A 17072-nucleotide genomic window follows, 5' to 3' on the forward strand; every position below is an offset into this window, starting at 1 on the left:
CTGTTTGCTGTCATTTCTTTCACTATATTTTTCAACCTCCTCAAAGCCTAGTACAGACCGCATTGATTAAATACTGCTCAATGACAGTTTGTGTGAAGAAAAGAGAAGGAAAGAAACAAGAAGATGTGGAACCAAATGAGAAGAGACGTTCTCAGGTAAGCTTACAGGTGTTACGCAGAAAAGATCAAAAGAGAGTACGCATTAAGATGGCAACTTGCAATACCCCACGGCAAAAAGTGCACAGTAGTCAAAACAGGTTTCCCTCCTGACAAAAGAGGACCACAAAACAAGGTAAATATATGAGTCTCTTACCTGTAATCGGCGAGGGAAGTGACTGTTGATGTATTACCTAAAGTAAAGAGAGGGGAAACGAATTAAGAGGCAGATTGTTTTTCCTCCTCCCCTCTCTCTGAAATCAGTGAGAGAATTATCATAAAGGGGGCGGGGTATAAATAGGCGGGGAGCACCACTGACAGCTTGTGCAGACAGGTATTTGTCACGTATGGCAGTGAATACAATACATCTGAACACTCACCTCTGTGTGACTGAATGTGTGTGTGTGTGTATGTGTATGTGTGTGTGTGGGGGGGGGGGGGTACATCTTAAGATTGTGTTCTTCTCCATGTGTATATTTAAATGGAGGGATACTATATGTCTGTCATGCAAGATCAAAACAAAGGTTACCCAATATATCTGCATACTGTCTCACGCCTGTCAAAAGGCAATGCTGTTATTGTAGAATGACAGCGTGTAATTTTACTGTGAAAACTCTTGTCATGACCTGTCAAACCTCTTTGCCGCACTGCCGCAAATCAATAACAGCAGTTCACACGCAAGTTCAGGAACCCTCACAGCTTCTATAGCACGAAAAAATATTCCTGTTGCCGGGTGTTTCTGAATGTAACGGTGAGGAACTTATTTCTGTTCTTCATGAGAAAGTGCCAGATGTACAGCAGTGCCGTATTTTTTTCAACTCATACAAATGGTAAAAAAGGAAAATAAATGAATACATGACGCATGATATTTGTGATCCTTTTATTTTATCTTATTTTTTTTTACATTTTGTTAGTTCAACAAACATTCTGCCAGCATGGCAAAGTCTAAATTAAGATTCCAAAATGCTACAGTCTGGAGTCATTCAGGTGCTGTGCTGCTCGTCACATAGTAATACATTAAAAAAAACAATCGCTTGATTAAAACATCAGAATCAGTGATTAGGGATAAAATGAGTGCTTTAGTGCAACTAATTGTATAGTAGAAGTTTTAACAGCAGTTTCTCTCACGTAAAAAACACACAAAGACAACACAAACCTGAATTGCAAACATCAATTATGCTCAGCTCTAAATTCCAGCTCTTTAAAGTTCCCCCAAAGAAAAAAAAAACACAAGTAAATGCCCAAACTTTGAAATAACACCATGGAAATTTGATCTTGATTTTTTCACATTGGCTTGTTTCATTCGTTGTAATAAATAATTGTGGAACTGCGTGTCTTGCCTCTCTCTTTCTCTGTCTTCTCAAACACACACACACACACACACACACACACACAGTACAGTGAAAGCTGAATAGCAGCTAAGTTGCAGAGTCTCAGTTCTGTCCCTTTAAATAAAGTTTAGTAAATTATTTTCTACTGAAGCAGTTCTGGTATCTTGCGATCTCCCATTCTATGATAAATGCATAAAACGCTAATAATCGCAAAAGTTTACAATATAGAAAAGTATTTAAACTTCATGAAATTATCTAGTGATCGTAGCTGGAAACTGGACATGAATATGGAACAGAGACTAACAAAGATTTGTCACAAGCACATCACAAATTCTGGTTGCTCAAGTGCAGTATCATTTTGTCTCCAATATGAACACCATGAGTAATCAATAAGTAAGTGTATTCACGTGTTAGTAACATGAACACGATGAAATGAATGTCAACTTTTTGGTTTTATATGACTAAGTTACATTAGAGTGAAATGGTGAAATACTAGTTTAAGAGTTTCAAGTACCATAGATAAATAAATGCCAATGCCATTGTTACAACAGTATGAATTTGTATTAATTTAATTAGCCTGGAAGAATCACACGTAGACATAAAAAGATGCAGAGTCAACAAGTCTAATTCCTAGGAAAATGTTATAAATGTTACATAATAACAGTGTGAAATATAATATGAAATAAACAATAATTTAAAGCTTATATAAATAAAAAAATTCCAAAACTCACTCCTTTATGCAAAATGGAAAATATAAAACAAAACATAAAACAAAAGAATATATTAATATTTCATACAATAAAAACATGTATTTATGATAAACATACGTAAAGAAACATACCCACTGAGTGGGGATATTAATTTAATTTCCTTCTGGCAATGGAAATTAAAAACGACCAGAACATGATGGTTAATGCACTGAATTAGTTACTCAGATTGGTGGCACGTGATTGGATGGTAACCCTCCTGACTGGGGCCTGCTCTGCACTGCGATTGGCCACCAGCTCTTGAAGCTGAAGTGCCCCACCGCCAATAAAACAGAAGGCAGGACAGACAGGCGCAGAGCAATCAACTGGTCCCTCCCACAAGGGCCGCAGTGAATGGGCATCATAGAACGTGACACGCCCCTTCTCAAAGTCCAGGCACACCCCAAGCTGAGGGGGCAATGGGGCAGTCAGGGCCGTCAGATGTGTGGGATGACTGCTGCTGTTGCTGTGGTTGGAGGACGGCTCCCTGGGGCTGGTGGCATTGCTGGGGCAGTTGTTATGTGAATTTGCCCCCTGGGGCAGAAGAACCTTGCCCATGCCCATTGTAAGGAAGGAGAAGGGAGGCGGAGAGTCCAGGGCATCCTCGGCCCCGCTATCATGACCGCTATCTGGGTCATAGCTAGAGGGAAAAAGTGATGAAGGTGAAAAATATTGAATGGCAGAACGATGAAGAAAAAAGAATGAAACATTTGGCAGCCTTTAAATACTATTTAACCTTCTACTGTACTTCACAGGTACTCCTTTTTATCCCCTCCCTCATCCCCCCCCCGCCCCCCCCCTCACCGGGGGCTGGCCATGTCCTGGGGCAGATGAAACCACTCCTGCAGTCTGGATTCCAGACCCACCCCCACCTGCATTGCAGAAACACAATAATAACACATACAGGCCAGTGGGTCATATCGCACACTGAAGTACAAACATAGGGAAACAGACTGATCTCAATTCTATTTTTATTCTACCAACCTCAGTGCTACTGTCAACAATTATGCTAGTCTCACAAGCTGCAATATACACACTTTGCCACAACCAATACAGCTGTTCCATATAACTGTTTTCTTGCCTTGACCAGGTATGAGCCGGGCTCCACAGAGCATGCCCAGTAGTGCTTCCCCTGGGTTATGGCAATGTCGCCCACCAACAGGTCAGAGGTCAGGTGGCAGGAAGTGAGGGCGCGGTCGGCGGCCTGCAGGAGGGAGAGGCCCGGGACGCTGCGGGCACAGCGCTGCTCCTTACTGACCACCAGCCGGTCAGAGTGGAGGCCCCAGCGTGAGTCCAGGTAGAAATTCAGCACTGGGAGGGACAGGGAAGGGGATAGGAGGAACAGGAATGGGGGCAGGGAAGGGGATAGGAGGAACAGGAATGGGGGCAGGGAAGGGGATAGGAGGAACAGGAATGAGGACAGGGAAGGGGATAGGAGGAACAGGAATGAGGTCAGGGAAGGGGATAGGAGGAACAGGAATGAGGACAGGGAAGGGGATAGGAGGAACAGGAATGAGGTCAGGGAAGGGGATAGGAGGAACAGGAATGGGGGCAGGGAAGGGAACAGGCAAGGGGATGGGGAGTAGAGTGAGGGTAAGGGACAGAGGAAACATAATGGAAGGAGCAAACAAGATGGCACAGACGAAAGGAAGCAAGAAGACAGAGTAGGGGAAGGGGGAAGATAAGGGATTGGCATTGGTAGGGGAGGATTGAGGTAAGGAAGAGAGGAGACACAGGCAGTGGGGAATTGTCCAGGCGGCTCAGGAAGACAGCACATTGGCAGGAGGGGCAGTAACGAACATAAGGACAGGAAAGCACATGAGAGGCGCAGAGAGGAAAAAGGAGAACAAGGGATCGAAAGAGGGAAAAAGGGGGAGAGAGGAAAACAACAGGTACCTAGTACACATTCCAGGAAATAGGTAGAGATAAAAAGGGTAAGAGAGGAAAGCAAGTAGTACCTGTTACATTCTAGGGAAAAGGGGGGGGATTAAAATAAGAGAAGAAGAGAACAAAAGCATAGGATTTTGGTGAAGGTATTGTTAAGAAAGCAACAATGCCAGGAAGAGGAAGCAGAAGAGAGAGAGAGAGAGAAATAAAGATAGGGAGATGTAGAACTACCAGGTCACCATTAAAGCCAGTGGCGTTAATAGTGTAGAATCACTGTTATCCTGAATGATCAACAAATCATATTCGTTATGTTCTGAACCTAACAAATACAAGACTGCATTATCGCACGAATCAGAATGATCTGCAGTTTATGCACAGTGCAAGTGGAACAAGTTAGAGAGTGGAAGTGAAGCAGAGTAGAGTGATGGTGAGAGAAAGAGAGAGAGAGAAAGTGGGCTGAATAGGTCAAGCAGGTGGAGGGAAAAGAGGGTAAAATGGGTGACAAGACAAAAGAAAGAGAGGGACATGCCGAGCTAGAGGTAGGGATGGGAAAATACAACAGAACTAGGACACAGAAATGGATAGGTGAAGAGAAACAAAAGTGGTAAACAAAGGGAGAAATGAGTAGAAAAAGTAAGAGAAGAGTAGCGTGCCAACTCTCGGAAATCTCAGCATAAGTACATATTATCTCAGCATATTATCAAAATCCCAGTTTCTAACATTAAGTCTCTCAAGCTATTTTTGAATCTGACCATTCACAGTACAATTATGCTGTACTTACAGTGTATCTGGGTGTACAGAAGTAGCACACAAGCATAATAATTAGTGAACCAGTCTTTCTTAAACTTAATGTTCAGAGTTTCTCCAGTTAGTTTTTTCCAGCTACAGCTACAGCAATTAAGACACCAATTAGCCGAACCAGCATGTCTTTGGACTGCGAGAGGAAACTGCAGAACCTGGCGGAAACCCACGTGGACACAGGGAGAACACGCAAACTCTACACAGACAGGCATTATGCCTTGATGGCCTGCAAGCCACCCTGAAGGAAAGCCAAATTAATAATTAAATAATGATGTTACTTTAAATGTAAGTAACAAGACATACTGTGAATAGGTAGCTAACATAATTTTAAGAATGTAACTAGTACACTATCACCGTGATCATATTGTAAAGAGAGTCAGGCAGATCCACAAGGCACATGCATTTCACTTGTAAGAATGCAGCAATGCCGCCCCATGACGTACATGTCATTGGTAACTCGGCTCAAAAGAGACAGCACAAAGACACTGACAGGCACCTTCGCACAACACCACCCCACCCATTGTGGATATTATCAGCAGGGTAGGGCACGTCTTTTGAGTTCCTGCGGAAGAACAGGCTAGACAGGGTCACGTTTGCGTTTGTTTCTTCAGCCGGAAGACCTGCGCGCTCTTTATTACGTACTTCATCGTGCCACCTGAGCAGTGTAACACGACGATGACAACGCATCGGGTCTCTTATTCATTCTAATGCCTGGTTACGACGTGAATGGACAATGCAAATTTGATCATTTTTTTATACTTCCTCTGGAAAGTATTTTATAAATTCTCTAATGTAACATAAAAGAAAAACGCTACATCTTGGAAAATTGCTAAAAAAAATTTTTTTTAAAGCTACATCTTGGACACAATTACAAGTCACCAAGTTGATGACTTTTTTGACATCCATTATATCCGTCCATTTGGTTAATGGACGAATACGTCTAATTATTAACTGGTATGTTGGGTCACATGAACGTACGTAACTTGTAGCATTACACCAGTGTTCCAGAGGTAAAGGTGTGTAGCACTATTACCTTCCACACATGCAGTACGTACAGTATGTAGGTAGATAATATGTGTGTGATGAGTGTGATGAGTGTGTAAAGATGTGATGAGTGTGATGAGTGTGTGGAGATTTGATGAGTGTGATGAGTGTGTGGAGATTTGATGAGTGTGATGAGTCTGTGGAGATGTGATGAGTGTGATAAGTGTGTGGAGATGTGATGTGATGTGATGTGTGTGATAAGTGTGTGAAGATGTGATGAGTGTGTATTGAGTGTGATGAGTGTGGTGAGCGTGTGGAGGTGCGCGTAACTCACCTGGTGCAGGTGGGGTGTGAAGGTACACCTCCTCACTGTACTCCCCAAAGCCGGCCTTGTTGCAGCCCCTCACCCTCAGCACGTACACACTGTCCATCTCCAGCCTGTCAATCACAGTGCTGGTGCCGCTCACCTCCTCCAGGCGCTGCCACCCCCAGTGGCCCCCGCCGCCCCCGGCCCCTCTCCCGGGGTCCCTGACCCCGCCCCAGACGCCCCCCGGCCCTCCCTCGCGCCGCCGAAACTCCACGGAGAAGTGCCAGGCGGGGGCGGAGTCCTGGGGCAGGCGCCAGCACAGAAAGAGCTGGTCGTACGCCAGGGTGCGCTGGGTGTCAATCACGGGCGCCAGGGGGGCTGAGAGAACACGCGCGGGAGCACACGTTTTAATTAGACATTCTGTGTTCGGAGCCGTTCATCTTCATGGCACACACCCTCAGCCAGAGTGACTTAGCCTAGTTCCTTAACCACTACACCCCTCGACATCACCAGATTTTACCCTCCAACGTACACAGCGAAATACTCAGTGTCAAATGGACTTTGACTCCAACTGGGACCACATGTACTCCATTAAAGTTTAAAGTACTCTATAGAGTTCATTCTAGCATTCACTGAACGCTTTAAAGCATGAGCCCACATGAGACACATTCGGTACATGACCACTGCCCTCTAAATGTACAGCTTGTGCAGATTTCTCAGCAGCATACAAGAAAATGACCAAAAAAGTGCTATCAACGTAAATCAAAAGTGGACCTGTAGTATCATTCTCCTACTACCCAGCTCTCACTCACTCTCCCTCTCCCTCTCTCTTACCTTTAATGAATTCTAAGCTGTTGAGCATCTTCAGTTCTCGGGAGATATCCACTTGAAAGTGTCGAAAAGAGGGATCAGCTGACAGAGAGAAGCACTGCAGGTTCTCAATTGTCTTCAAGAGCCTGAGAGAATAAACAACTGCATTTCAAAGAGGGATAATAAGTAACAATAGAATCGTAAGGAAAAAACCCATTTCAACTGTTGGAGGTGTAGGCTTAGTGACACAGACAGGTGGCGACAGTGCCTGGCTAACACAGGAAAGTATGGCTACCCAGGAAAGACAGGCTGTGCTCACACTGCAATCTATCAGAGATCCAGACAGAGCTGCACTTCACCACTCAATGAGAACAGCTCTATTCTCTATATAATGCCCTATTCTGGAGAGGCCCCGAGTTTTGCAGTATATACAGGGCAAGTTTGTCATTGTCTGAAATAGCCTGAGGAATAGTGGGTGACTCAGGTCTAAAACATGATATCAATTTATTTCTAATTTTATAAAATACTTTATTTAGATCTTTATTTGTCTGCAGTATTTCATTTAGTAATTTATTATCACAGTGAATTGTTAGTTGTGCTTACTCTTTTAGGACCCTTTTGTTGTTCTATTGTGTTGTCCTGCATTGTGCCTTTCTGTATATGTACGGTATGTGCTTTCTCAAAGTACATCTGTGTCGTCATGGCAGCGAACGAAACCGAAATGAGCGCCGAGCGGAGGGCGGGAGAACCTGTTGTGAGTGAGGCGCGCCGCCTGCACGAAGCAGGGCGGGTCCGTCTCCTTCAGGAGCTCCTGGGAGAAGGCCAGCAGGCCGGCGTTCTCCAGCATGCTCTGCTTCTCCGTCACCTGGGCCGAGAGGGCCTCGGAGCGCCGGAGCCGGGCCCCCTCCACCGCCTGGGCCAGGGCCCCCTGCCGCTCGGCCAGCGCCGCCCCCAGCTCCCGCACGCACTGCGTCAGCTGCTCCAGAGCGCCGGCGCCGTTCATCTGCCGGGGGGAGTGGGGGGGGGAGCCGTGGGAGGAGCAGTGGGTAGGGCAGCAGGGTCGTGAGGCAGAAGGGGAGGAGCATGGGGAGAGAGGGATGGGCAGCGGATACAGCGGGAGGGGCATCCATGACAGGTGGGAGGAGCAGTTGGTGAAAGTGGGAGGAGCAGTTGGTGAAAGTGGGAGGAGCAGTTGGTGAAAGTGGGAGGGGCAGTGGGGAGAATTGGGTGGAGCAGTTGGGGAAAGCGGGAGGAGCAGTGGTGGAAAGTGGGAGGAGCAGCAGTTACACACAGCAAACCACAGAGAGTTCTGTTACATTTGAATCGTGCAGTTTTGCCGGAGATGGCTCAAATAAAGTGCCTCGTTCTTGGTGCTTCAGCTGTACGTGGAGAGAGAGCTGAGAACTGCTGCTACTCAGGTGGGGCTAGAAATACCCTGCCAGTGTCCTCAAATAAATGGCCAAACTATAATCACACAATCATGTTGGTTACAGCAGTCTACAGATCATTCAATCATTTGCCACCAAATGAATCGAATGATGTCTGCACTGTACCCACTTGAATCATTTAGTGTGACCCAAAAGTACACAGTCTAAGCCCTATGAGAAGGCTATGTAAAACAGGCTGCTCTTGTGCGTTAGCTGAGGGCGTACCAATGTTGTTCAGCGAGAGGGGTGTATGCCTGTGATGTGCTGTAATTGAACAGTATGGCATTACATAGTTAAATTGTTTACCTCTGTCTGCATTATGGCATTCTCCAGCTGGGTGATCTGAGCCTGCACTGTCTCCTGATTGGCTAGGATGTAGTTGATCACCTTGGTGATTTTTTCCTAAGGGGACATACACAGATCACACAGGATCAACCGCACAAACCTGATATTCACTCATTCACTGCTTTAGTGTATATGTTCGTTTATACCGTACTAAATATACAATAAAGCTCCCTTATATTCTTAGCTAGTGTACACAGTATAAAACTGTGTATATGAGAATTGGGAGAATTGCTTTATTGGGAGATGTCCTCCTTTTAAATACTGGGTAAATAATAACATTTTTAACACATCAAAAAAAAAAATTCAACCTATCACCCATCCCTTTCACAGCGTGATCTGAGGAAACCCTGTAGGCAGAAGGTCTTCACACTCAGACGGTGCCCACCTTGAGTGCCTGGCAGACGTTGGCGACGGGGGTGACCTTGTGGCCCGCGTGGATTCGCCGCAGCTTGCACAGCGGGCACAGCAGCCTCTGGCAGGACTTGCAGAAGAAGTGCAGCCGCTCCTGCTCATGCTCTGGGCACGTCAGAACCTGAGAGAGAGGCGGGGGGGGGGGGGGACACGGAGGCAACAGTTCATGGGACAGAGGGGAGAAAGGGATACGGGAGAAAGAAAAGGAAAGTATTAAGGTTGGAGAGGGTGGGGGGGGGAGGGGTGTCGTGAAAAACGGGGCAGAAAGTGAGGAACGTTCTGATAAACACGGCTAATTAACCACACAGGCTAACATGAGGGCAACCGTCACCCTCGTGGCAAAAATAGCTTTTCAGGGGTTGGGCCTCTGTCCTCAGCAGCACACAGCGGGCTTTTCTCTTACCCAGACAGACACTTGGCAACCTGTCAGTAATTATCACAGACATCCAAGCCAAAGCTCTCTACACTGGCTCAGCGCCTTCAAAAATCTCTCGCTATTAAACTCATCCTCAGATAATAGCACTGATTTAACTATACAGCATATCAGACTACTGTAATATTCAGTTCATATGAAGTATTAGGAAAGAAATTTATACGTCTATGCTTTCATGTACAGCATGTACATATGGCACATACTATAGTATGTACTATACACATCCACATCCACTGGCATCCAAGCAACCACAGGGTTAGATACACTCAAATCTATTGGTTGCATGCTAATGAATCAGTGAGTAGCTGCTGAAATGGAAGTGCGCGTCCTGATGACCTCACCTTGGGTCTGAAGTTGAGGGTGGGCAGCACATGCTCGTGCTGGGCGCGGGGCGTGCCCCACGGGTGGTACAGCTTGAAGCACTCGTTGCAGAAGTTGGACCTGCAGTCGGCGCAGCCCTTGGTGGCCTCCAGGGACTGGGGCGGCTTGCAGAACTGGCACATGATCGCCACCGTGCCCAGGCTCACCGTGTGCCTGTACCTGGCGAAGAAGGTTCCAGAAAGGCGACCTTTCGGTTACGCGACAGTCACGTTTACGATTCTCAATATATCGACCGCATCTTACTGCTATCGCACAACCTCCAGGGCCAAAGGGGGAAAGAAACTGCAAACATGGCAAAAAAAAATTGTCCTTATGAGGCAACTTCAATGTGACGCTGTTTCCTGTTCAGAGGAGAATTGTGCAGTGGAGACAGAATCTGGGGTCCCCGAAATGCAGGTGCACTCCAATAATTCATTGTGAACCCGAGAGTAAGTCTTTCTTCGGTCCTAAAACCCCTCCTTTCAAGAAACGAAGAAGAACCGGCTGAGTTGGAGGAAAGGCCCCTTTACATGACGTTGCAGAGAGAGGCAATGTTACCGAACCCAAATTCAAAACCAGCGGCAAATAAATCAAGATTCTCATGAGCTTTCATGCCTTTCCCAGTTTTCAGCACACAACCGCGTGTCACCAGCTACGGCTAGCTTTCAGAGAGGTGACTCATGAGCTGCTGGGCTTGAACCCTAATGTTGCTGATGTAAATGTCATGACCTTTTCAGTGCTTAAATACAGTTCATACATGTAAAAAAAGTTTTATGATTCTTGAATGTTTCAACGGAAACGACTTTTCAGACTCATTGTCTGTTCCTTGGAATTCAAAGCTATGATTATTTTGTGAAGGGTGTCAGATGACTAACACGAAATTCACAGATTATAAGACACCCCGTCCAGGTGCAGAAAATATTTGCCACCAAACAAACTTGATAATGCATTTAGAGCCGTGTGCCCTTTTTTAGTACAACTTTAAAAATTTAAAAAATTCAAATAATGTAAGCTGTTGTAATGTAATGAGTTATTTTACATATATTTAAGTACAATACTTCTAAGGAACAAAACAGGTGTTTATTTGTGCTCTCCAAATGCTTAACACATTTCCACACGCAATGTCATTATGACCAAGAACAATCACATGGACGACATGCAGTACACACCCATGCACACATTATTCATGCCTGCATTGCAACAAAAGACACTAAGAATCTCAGCCACGTCAACTGTCACATAATTCGAGTTTAACTTGATAGCTCATCACCTCATTTAGCAGGACAGCTATCCACATTAGATGTTCCAGACAGTTCCTATTACCGGCCATGATTCATTTTCCAGTGTACAGGTGGTATGCTGTTACATTATTAACCTTGTGTGTGTGTACAACTGTAGGTATACGAATGTGTTGATACATGCGTAGTTCCATGTATGTACGCGTGTGTCTGTTTGCTCACCTACAAGGAAATCCGGCAGGAGAATTAACAACAGAAAATCTGTAGGTGCAGCAGGTGTAGCTCAGCTAGTTTATCTTTGGAGTGAGAGGCCCGGGTTCAAATCTCACCTCAGGCAAATCTCTAACTCTTTACATAGGCATTCATGATCAGGCCATCTATATATACTATACATGCTATACCAACCTGTAACATGTTTAGTTGTCAAAACAAAACAAAATTCAAAGTTGGGGTGAGCGTATTCCACAAGGGAGACATGAATAGCCACAGTACCGGGACCCGTGTAGGAGTACACAAGCTCTGGGTGCTGTAAGGGGGCTGCTGTGTGCATGCAGTAACCGTCAGGTCACGTCCTTGAGTTACGGTTTAAATGCATTAGTACGAGACCTGAATGCAAAGTGCTGTAAATATGCACCCTATGCCCACATGTACCCAGGACTGCACCCCTAGTTCAGATTTTACCTGAATCGAAACAAGATCTCTTTTGGTACTCTGACAAAACATTACAGAGGTTCTAATCATGAAATTTAAAATTCAGCATCTGTAATGTGTACTAAATGGCAGTATAGGACAATGGTTAGGCAACTGGACTTGAACTCAGTGGTCACAGATTCTTATCAGGTGGGGCACTGTCAGTTGCACCCTGGAGCAAGGTTCTAAACCTAAACTGCTTCAGTATATAAGCAGTATAAGTGGGCTGCTTGCTAAAGTGTAAACTGCCTAAGTTGTTCACAATAGGAGCGTGTGCTAAATACCTGTATGTAATGTAATGGGAGGCGATGGAGGTAAGTGACAGTGAGGCGGGGTGCTGGAGGAGGACAGTACCTCTCCACGATGCGCTCCAGGGTAAGGTTGCGAAGGCATTCGGCCAGCCCCCTCTCCCCCAGCTCCACGTCCTTCCCACATGGAGGGCAGGGGAACAGCATGGGAGGAGGGGGGCCATCCTTGCGCCGCCGGCCAGGGTACGTCCCATACCCTAGGAGCGAAGAGGGAAGGGCAGAGGAACAGGTGAGAGGACTGGGAGAGTAAAGGGGAAGGAGGGGTCAGTGGACAGCTGGTATCACGAACACTAAAGAACAAACATGGATATGGGAAAAAGTCACTAATGCAATTATAAATCATCTGAAAAGGCTGGTCGTGCATTTGCTGTGGTGGTATTCTTTATTCTATATGCTGACAGGTGCGGAAATAGGCTCGCAACCCAGCTCACCTGCTGAAGCTCATTCTTGAACACACACACACACACACACACACACACTATCTCTCTTCCCCTCTCTTTCTCTCCCTCTCTCTCTTTCTGTCACATACATATATCATCTCTCTCTCTCCTTCTCTTCCTCTCTCACATACTCATTACATTTACATTACATTACATTACAGGCATTTAGCAGACGCTCTTATCCAGAGCAACTTACATAACTTTTACATTACTCTCTCTCTTTCACACACACACAAACACACAATCCCTCTCCATCTGTTGCTCACTCTGTCTCTCTCACTCCCTCTCTCTCTCTCTCTCTCTCTTTCTGTGTCGGAGTCACACACACGCACCAGGACGCAGCACGCGGTCAATGCGGTCGACCTTGGGTGCGGGTCTGCGGGCCTGGCGTGGAGAGCGTGTGTTCGGGGTGGAGGCGGGAGACTTGGGCTCCGGGGGCAGGTCTGGGGCAGGATAGCCATTCTGCACCAGGACCTCAGACGCACACAGCAGGCAGACGCTGTGCTGGCACGGCAGGAGGATGGGCTGTTTCACCATCTCCTTACACACCGGGCACTGAAGCTCACGCTCCATGCTCTTGATATTGGACTGAGGGGAGGGGAGGTGGAGAAACAAGGCAGAGGAAACAAAAGGTTCAAAGATGTAGAGAGAGAAAGAGAGAGAGAGAGAAAGGGGACAAGAGAGAGAGAGAGAGGATGAGAGAGAGAGAGAGAGAGAGAGTGAGAGAAAGCAAATTTGAATTTGAGCAGGAAACAAAATTACATAGCCTATATATAAAAAGATAAGTGAGAAAGTGGGAGGTAAGTAGCTCCAAATGTGATCGTGAAAAGATGAAGAGAACAGAAAGAAGAGCATACGGAAGGGAGGAGGTGAAATGGACGAAAGTTAAGGTAGGAGAGTCATATGAATATAGGCTAAGTAAAATAAGCTGTTCTCTACGTCAGTGTCTGTACATTACAAGGAGGGGGAGGGTGTGGTCTGGGGGCAACCGAAAGATAATAATGATCTGACAGGACGAAGAGAAGCAGACAGGTAGGGGTGAGACAGCCAAACGGAGATGCAGATTTTTGTGGAGAAGGATTAATGGGAGTCACAGAGTAGAAACAGAAATGGGTTTCCATATAAACAGCTCCTCCTCATGGACAGTCAGAGCCAGTCTTGTTAAATATGAATAATACGTGTTAATTATTGAATAATAAGTGTTAATTACGACTTATGTCTGGCCCATGTGCCTGGGCACTACAGATGTATATAAATACATGCAGGCCTGCATGTTTTTGTGGTATATGATAGTCATGTGTTATGATAAAGGATAGCCATGTGTTGCACAAAAGTCCACTGAGCTGGGTCTTATGGAAACACTGATCGTGGCATGGTTTTAATTGTTTCCACAAAAATGTCACAGAAAAAGCAACATAATGAAAACACAAAGTAGAACCTGTTGTTGCAGTGTAAGTAGCACTATTGTTTGCTGTTGTCAAATTTCCTGCATTAAAACCAACATTTTTCTATACCATCACATGCAATATTGTAGACTTCCACTGCTAATACCACACCTGGGTTCTGACATGAAAATATAATATGGAAACTTTCCAGTTACCTCATTTTTAAATGTACTGTTCAATATTTGTCCATTTCCATTTGAAATGGGTGAAATACATGTAGTACCTTATCCCTTACAATACATAAACACACACACACAAACAAAGAAATGATGCAGAATGTCTCTCACTAACATACCAGTTATGAAAATGAATAACGGGGGGAGGTGGGAGTTTCTTCATTTTCTTTAAATGTGTTATAAAAACTGCCTGATTATTATACTACACATACTGTATACAATACACACACACACACACAGTGAACTCCGTAACATTTGGGACCAATACATTTTTTTTTCTTGATTTGGCTCTGTACTCCAAAATTTTTGATTCATAATCAAACCAATCGCCCCTAGTCCGAAGCAACACAATACTGCTGCACATAGACTTTGGATAGATGGATTTTTTGGTTCACCTGACTTGCAGGTGGCCCAAGCATGGGATACCATGATACCATGGGATTGCATGTGATACCTGCTAGGAAAAGGAGTAAATTGGAGCAAGACGCAGTGTTTAGAGCGTCAACTATTTACGTTGCTCTTTAATTGCATGTTAAATTTCACTGGTATCACAAATGTGTGTCTACATCAATACAGTGTAGTTTTCCCTATCTATCCGTTTTACAGACTACTCGTCATCATGTTATTAATATTTGTACTGGAGAGACCAGTATTTGCTCGGTGGCTAAAATCAGCAGGTATTTTCAGAAGCGCTGCTGTAGGCCTACTAGGCCTCCGCTTGCTTGCATCCGGTTTCTATAGCAACAAGCATCCATAGACTCCCCACCCGTCGCGCGACCAGAAATCGTCTGTACATTTCGACCACTAAAATTTAGTCGCCGTTCAGTAATCTCGCTCGTTTTTCTTCATCTGATACATGGTTTCTTACTGAATACATTTTAATCATCAGTGTTTAACAGACTACAAACGCCATTTTATCAGAGGACCTTTGGCATCCCCCCTACTCAAACGAAACAGAAAATATAGCCTAGCTGGCAGAATGTTTTCCATAATATTCACTTGAGAGAGATGCCCTCTTTAAGACTACAGACTAGCAGAAAGTAGGCTACAAAGTTGAATTCTACAGTATCACCGAAAGAAAAACATTACTCGGGAAGTGAAAGCTGGACATTGTTTTCTCGCATCTTCTTAAAAGCTTCGGTAGTCGGTTTGAAATATGTGCACAATAACTGTCACAAACGTTACAGGGAAATGGTTTCCGTGAACACGTGAAGCAAACACGCATAAAAATGAATTGCTAATTTTAGTGAATTTTGATGGAGGGGTTGAGGGATACAGAGACGGTACCCTAAGATGTTGGAGGGGGAAGGTTGGGGATGGAAAGTAAAATTAAAGAAAAGCTACATTAATATGAGTAAAGAGCGGCAAGCTTGTAGGCTAATACAAACGCAGGCCATTCGACACGTATCACCAAACAGAATGGTCCATACGTGAAGATTTGAGGTATGATAGCATCGGTCTCGCACAGAATATTTTCGTTTTTTACTTGTCATTTTGACAGCACATTTCGGGAAGTTACTAGACGAATGGAGTTTGCCAGGTAGCACAATGGCCCCGTAATGCAAGCTATAAGACAAATATGCTATGCCTATCTTATTGCACATAGGCTGCAGCATAGGGGTGTTGAAAGACTTAGGCTATAACCTACCTAGTTGTTATATGCTAATGTTTTGAGAATCAACAGACAGACAAAGAAAGACGAACACATAGGCTGTTAATTTACAGGATCGATTGATAACCGATAGCCTACAGAAATCACAATAATACTTACACTAATGCGAACCAGTGCGTCCATTATCGATGTAAACGTTTGTAAGTCCGCCTCTGCCATTCCTGAAAAATATTGTTCTTGTCGGCGTTGCACGGATAACTATAAAATCCGATACAATAAAATAACACAAAAAATTTTTTTTAACAAACGGCTGATGAGATATCTACTGCATTTAGGTGTTTGCGAATAACACGGCCTATCGCGCATTACACAACACACTCAAAAGCGCGCTGTACTGCCAGAAATATGAGTGTGACTTAATATAATTAAATTATGGCAATGGTTAATATATTTTAACCTCAAATTCTCTGTTTGCATCAGTGGACTGACTATATGGTATAGGCTACGTCGCCTTCCGTCCCCCCGTGTCGCTATAATAAATTCGCCGGATTTTTCCTCTTCTCTACGGTAGAATATTTGCTCCGGTAATATACTGTTCAATGTGTGTGTGTGAGAGAGAGAGACCTGGGGGGGGGGGGGGGGGGGGGGAGCAGTAATGGACATGCGTAGTCATTCCTGCAGAAAAATTCAGCACTTCCAGCCTCCCATTGACACAAACCAGGATGTATATTGTTCAAGTAGCCTAGTAGCCTAAATAAAATAAAAACCAAAGCAAGAGCTGTATATCATAGGCTATTTGACCAGTGAATGCTATGTCAACACTGGATGAAATGTCTAAATTGGATTAATTGGCACTATTATCACGACATGACTTCACTGATGTTATACACAAAGTAGGCCTACTGTCTATAAGTCGTTAAATAAAACTGGCTAAATCTTGGTCCGTCGTTAAAAGTATTTATATCAAGATGAGGCCAAGTTACAACAAACAATAATGGCTATCTTGGCTCAGAAAAACGACACAAGCTTCATTCCGAAATTATTTCCTGTAACTTGGACCTGTGTTTTACATCGTACCATCCAAAGAGAATGAACCCCGCCCCCCTGCACTTTACTGCACCGAACAGAATTGTGGTTAACCTACAGTATAACTTTGCAATAACTGC

The 17072-nt window shown here is 44.6% G+C and overlaps 1 protein-coding gene across 3 annotated transcripts; it reads right to left on the reverse strand.

Moving 5' to 3' along the window:
- Nucleotides 1-1021: 1021 nt before the first annotated feature.
- On the reverse strand, nt 1022-16514 carry trim46a (tripartite motif containing 46a). Of its 3 annotated transcripts, none has more exons than XM_064354411.1 (12): nt 16066-16512; nt 13006-13261; nt 12280-12430; nt 9979-10177; nt 9179-9325; nt 8755-8850; nt 7771-8024; nt 7046-7167; nt 6239-6589; nt 3314-3543; nt 3037-3104; nt 1022-2872 (listed from the first exon to the last, which is right to left on the reverse strand). In XM_064354411.1, the coding sequence occupies exons 1-12, from the start codon at nt 16123-16125 to the stop codon at nt 2410-2412; spliced, it is 2397 nt and encodes a 798-aa protein (XP_064210481.1). In that variant the 5' UTR covers nt 16126-16512; the 3' UTR covers nt 1022-2409. The 3 variants fall into 3 exon arrangements, with proteins under 3 accessions (XP_064210481.1, XP_064210471.1, XP_064210490.1); XM_064354401.1 differs by having other exon boundaries at nt 3314-4200; XM_064354420.1 differs by lacking the exons at nt 1022-2872; nt 3037-3104; nt 3314-3543 and adding an exon at nt 4063-4683 and having other exon boundaries at nt 16066-16514.
- Between the last annotated feature and the right edge of the window lie 558 nt (nt 16515-17072).

The sequence above is a fragment of the Anguilla rostrata genome, chromosome 1, assembly GCF_018555375.3.
Source record: "Anguilla rostrata isolate EN2019 chromosome 1, ASM1855537v3, whole genome shotgun sequence".
NCBI lineage: Eukaryota > Metazoa > Chordata > Actinopteri > Anguilliformes > Anguillidae > Anguilla > Anguilla rostrata.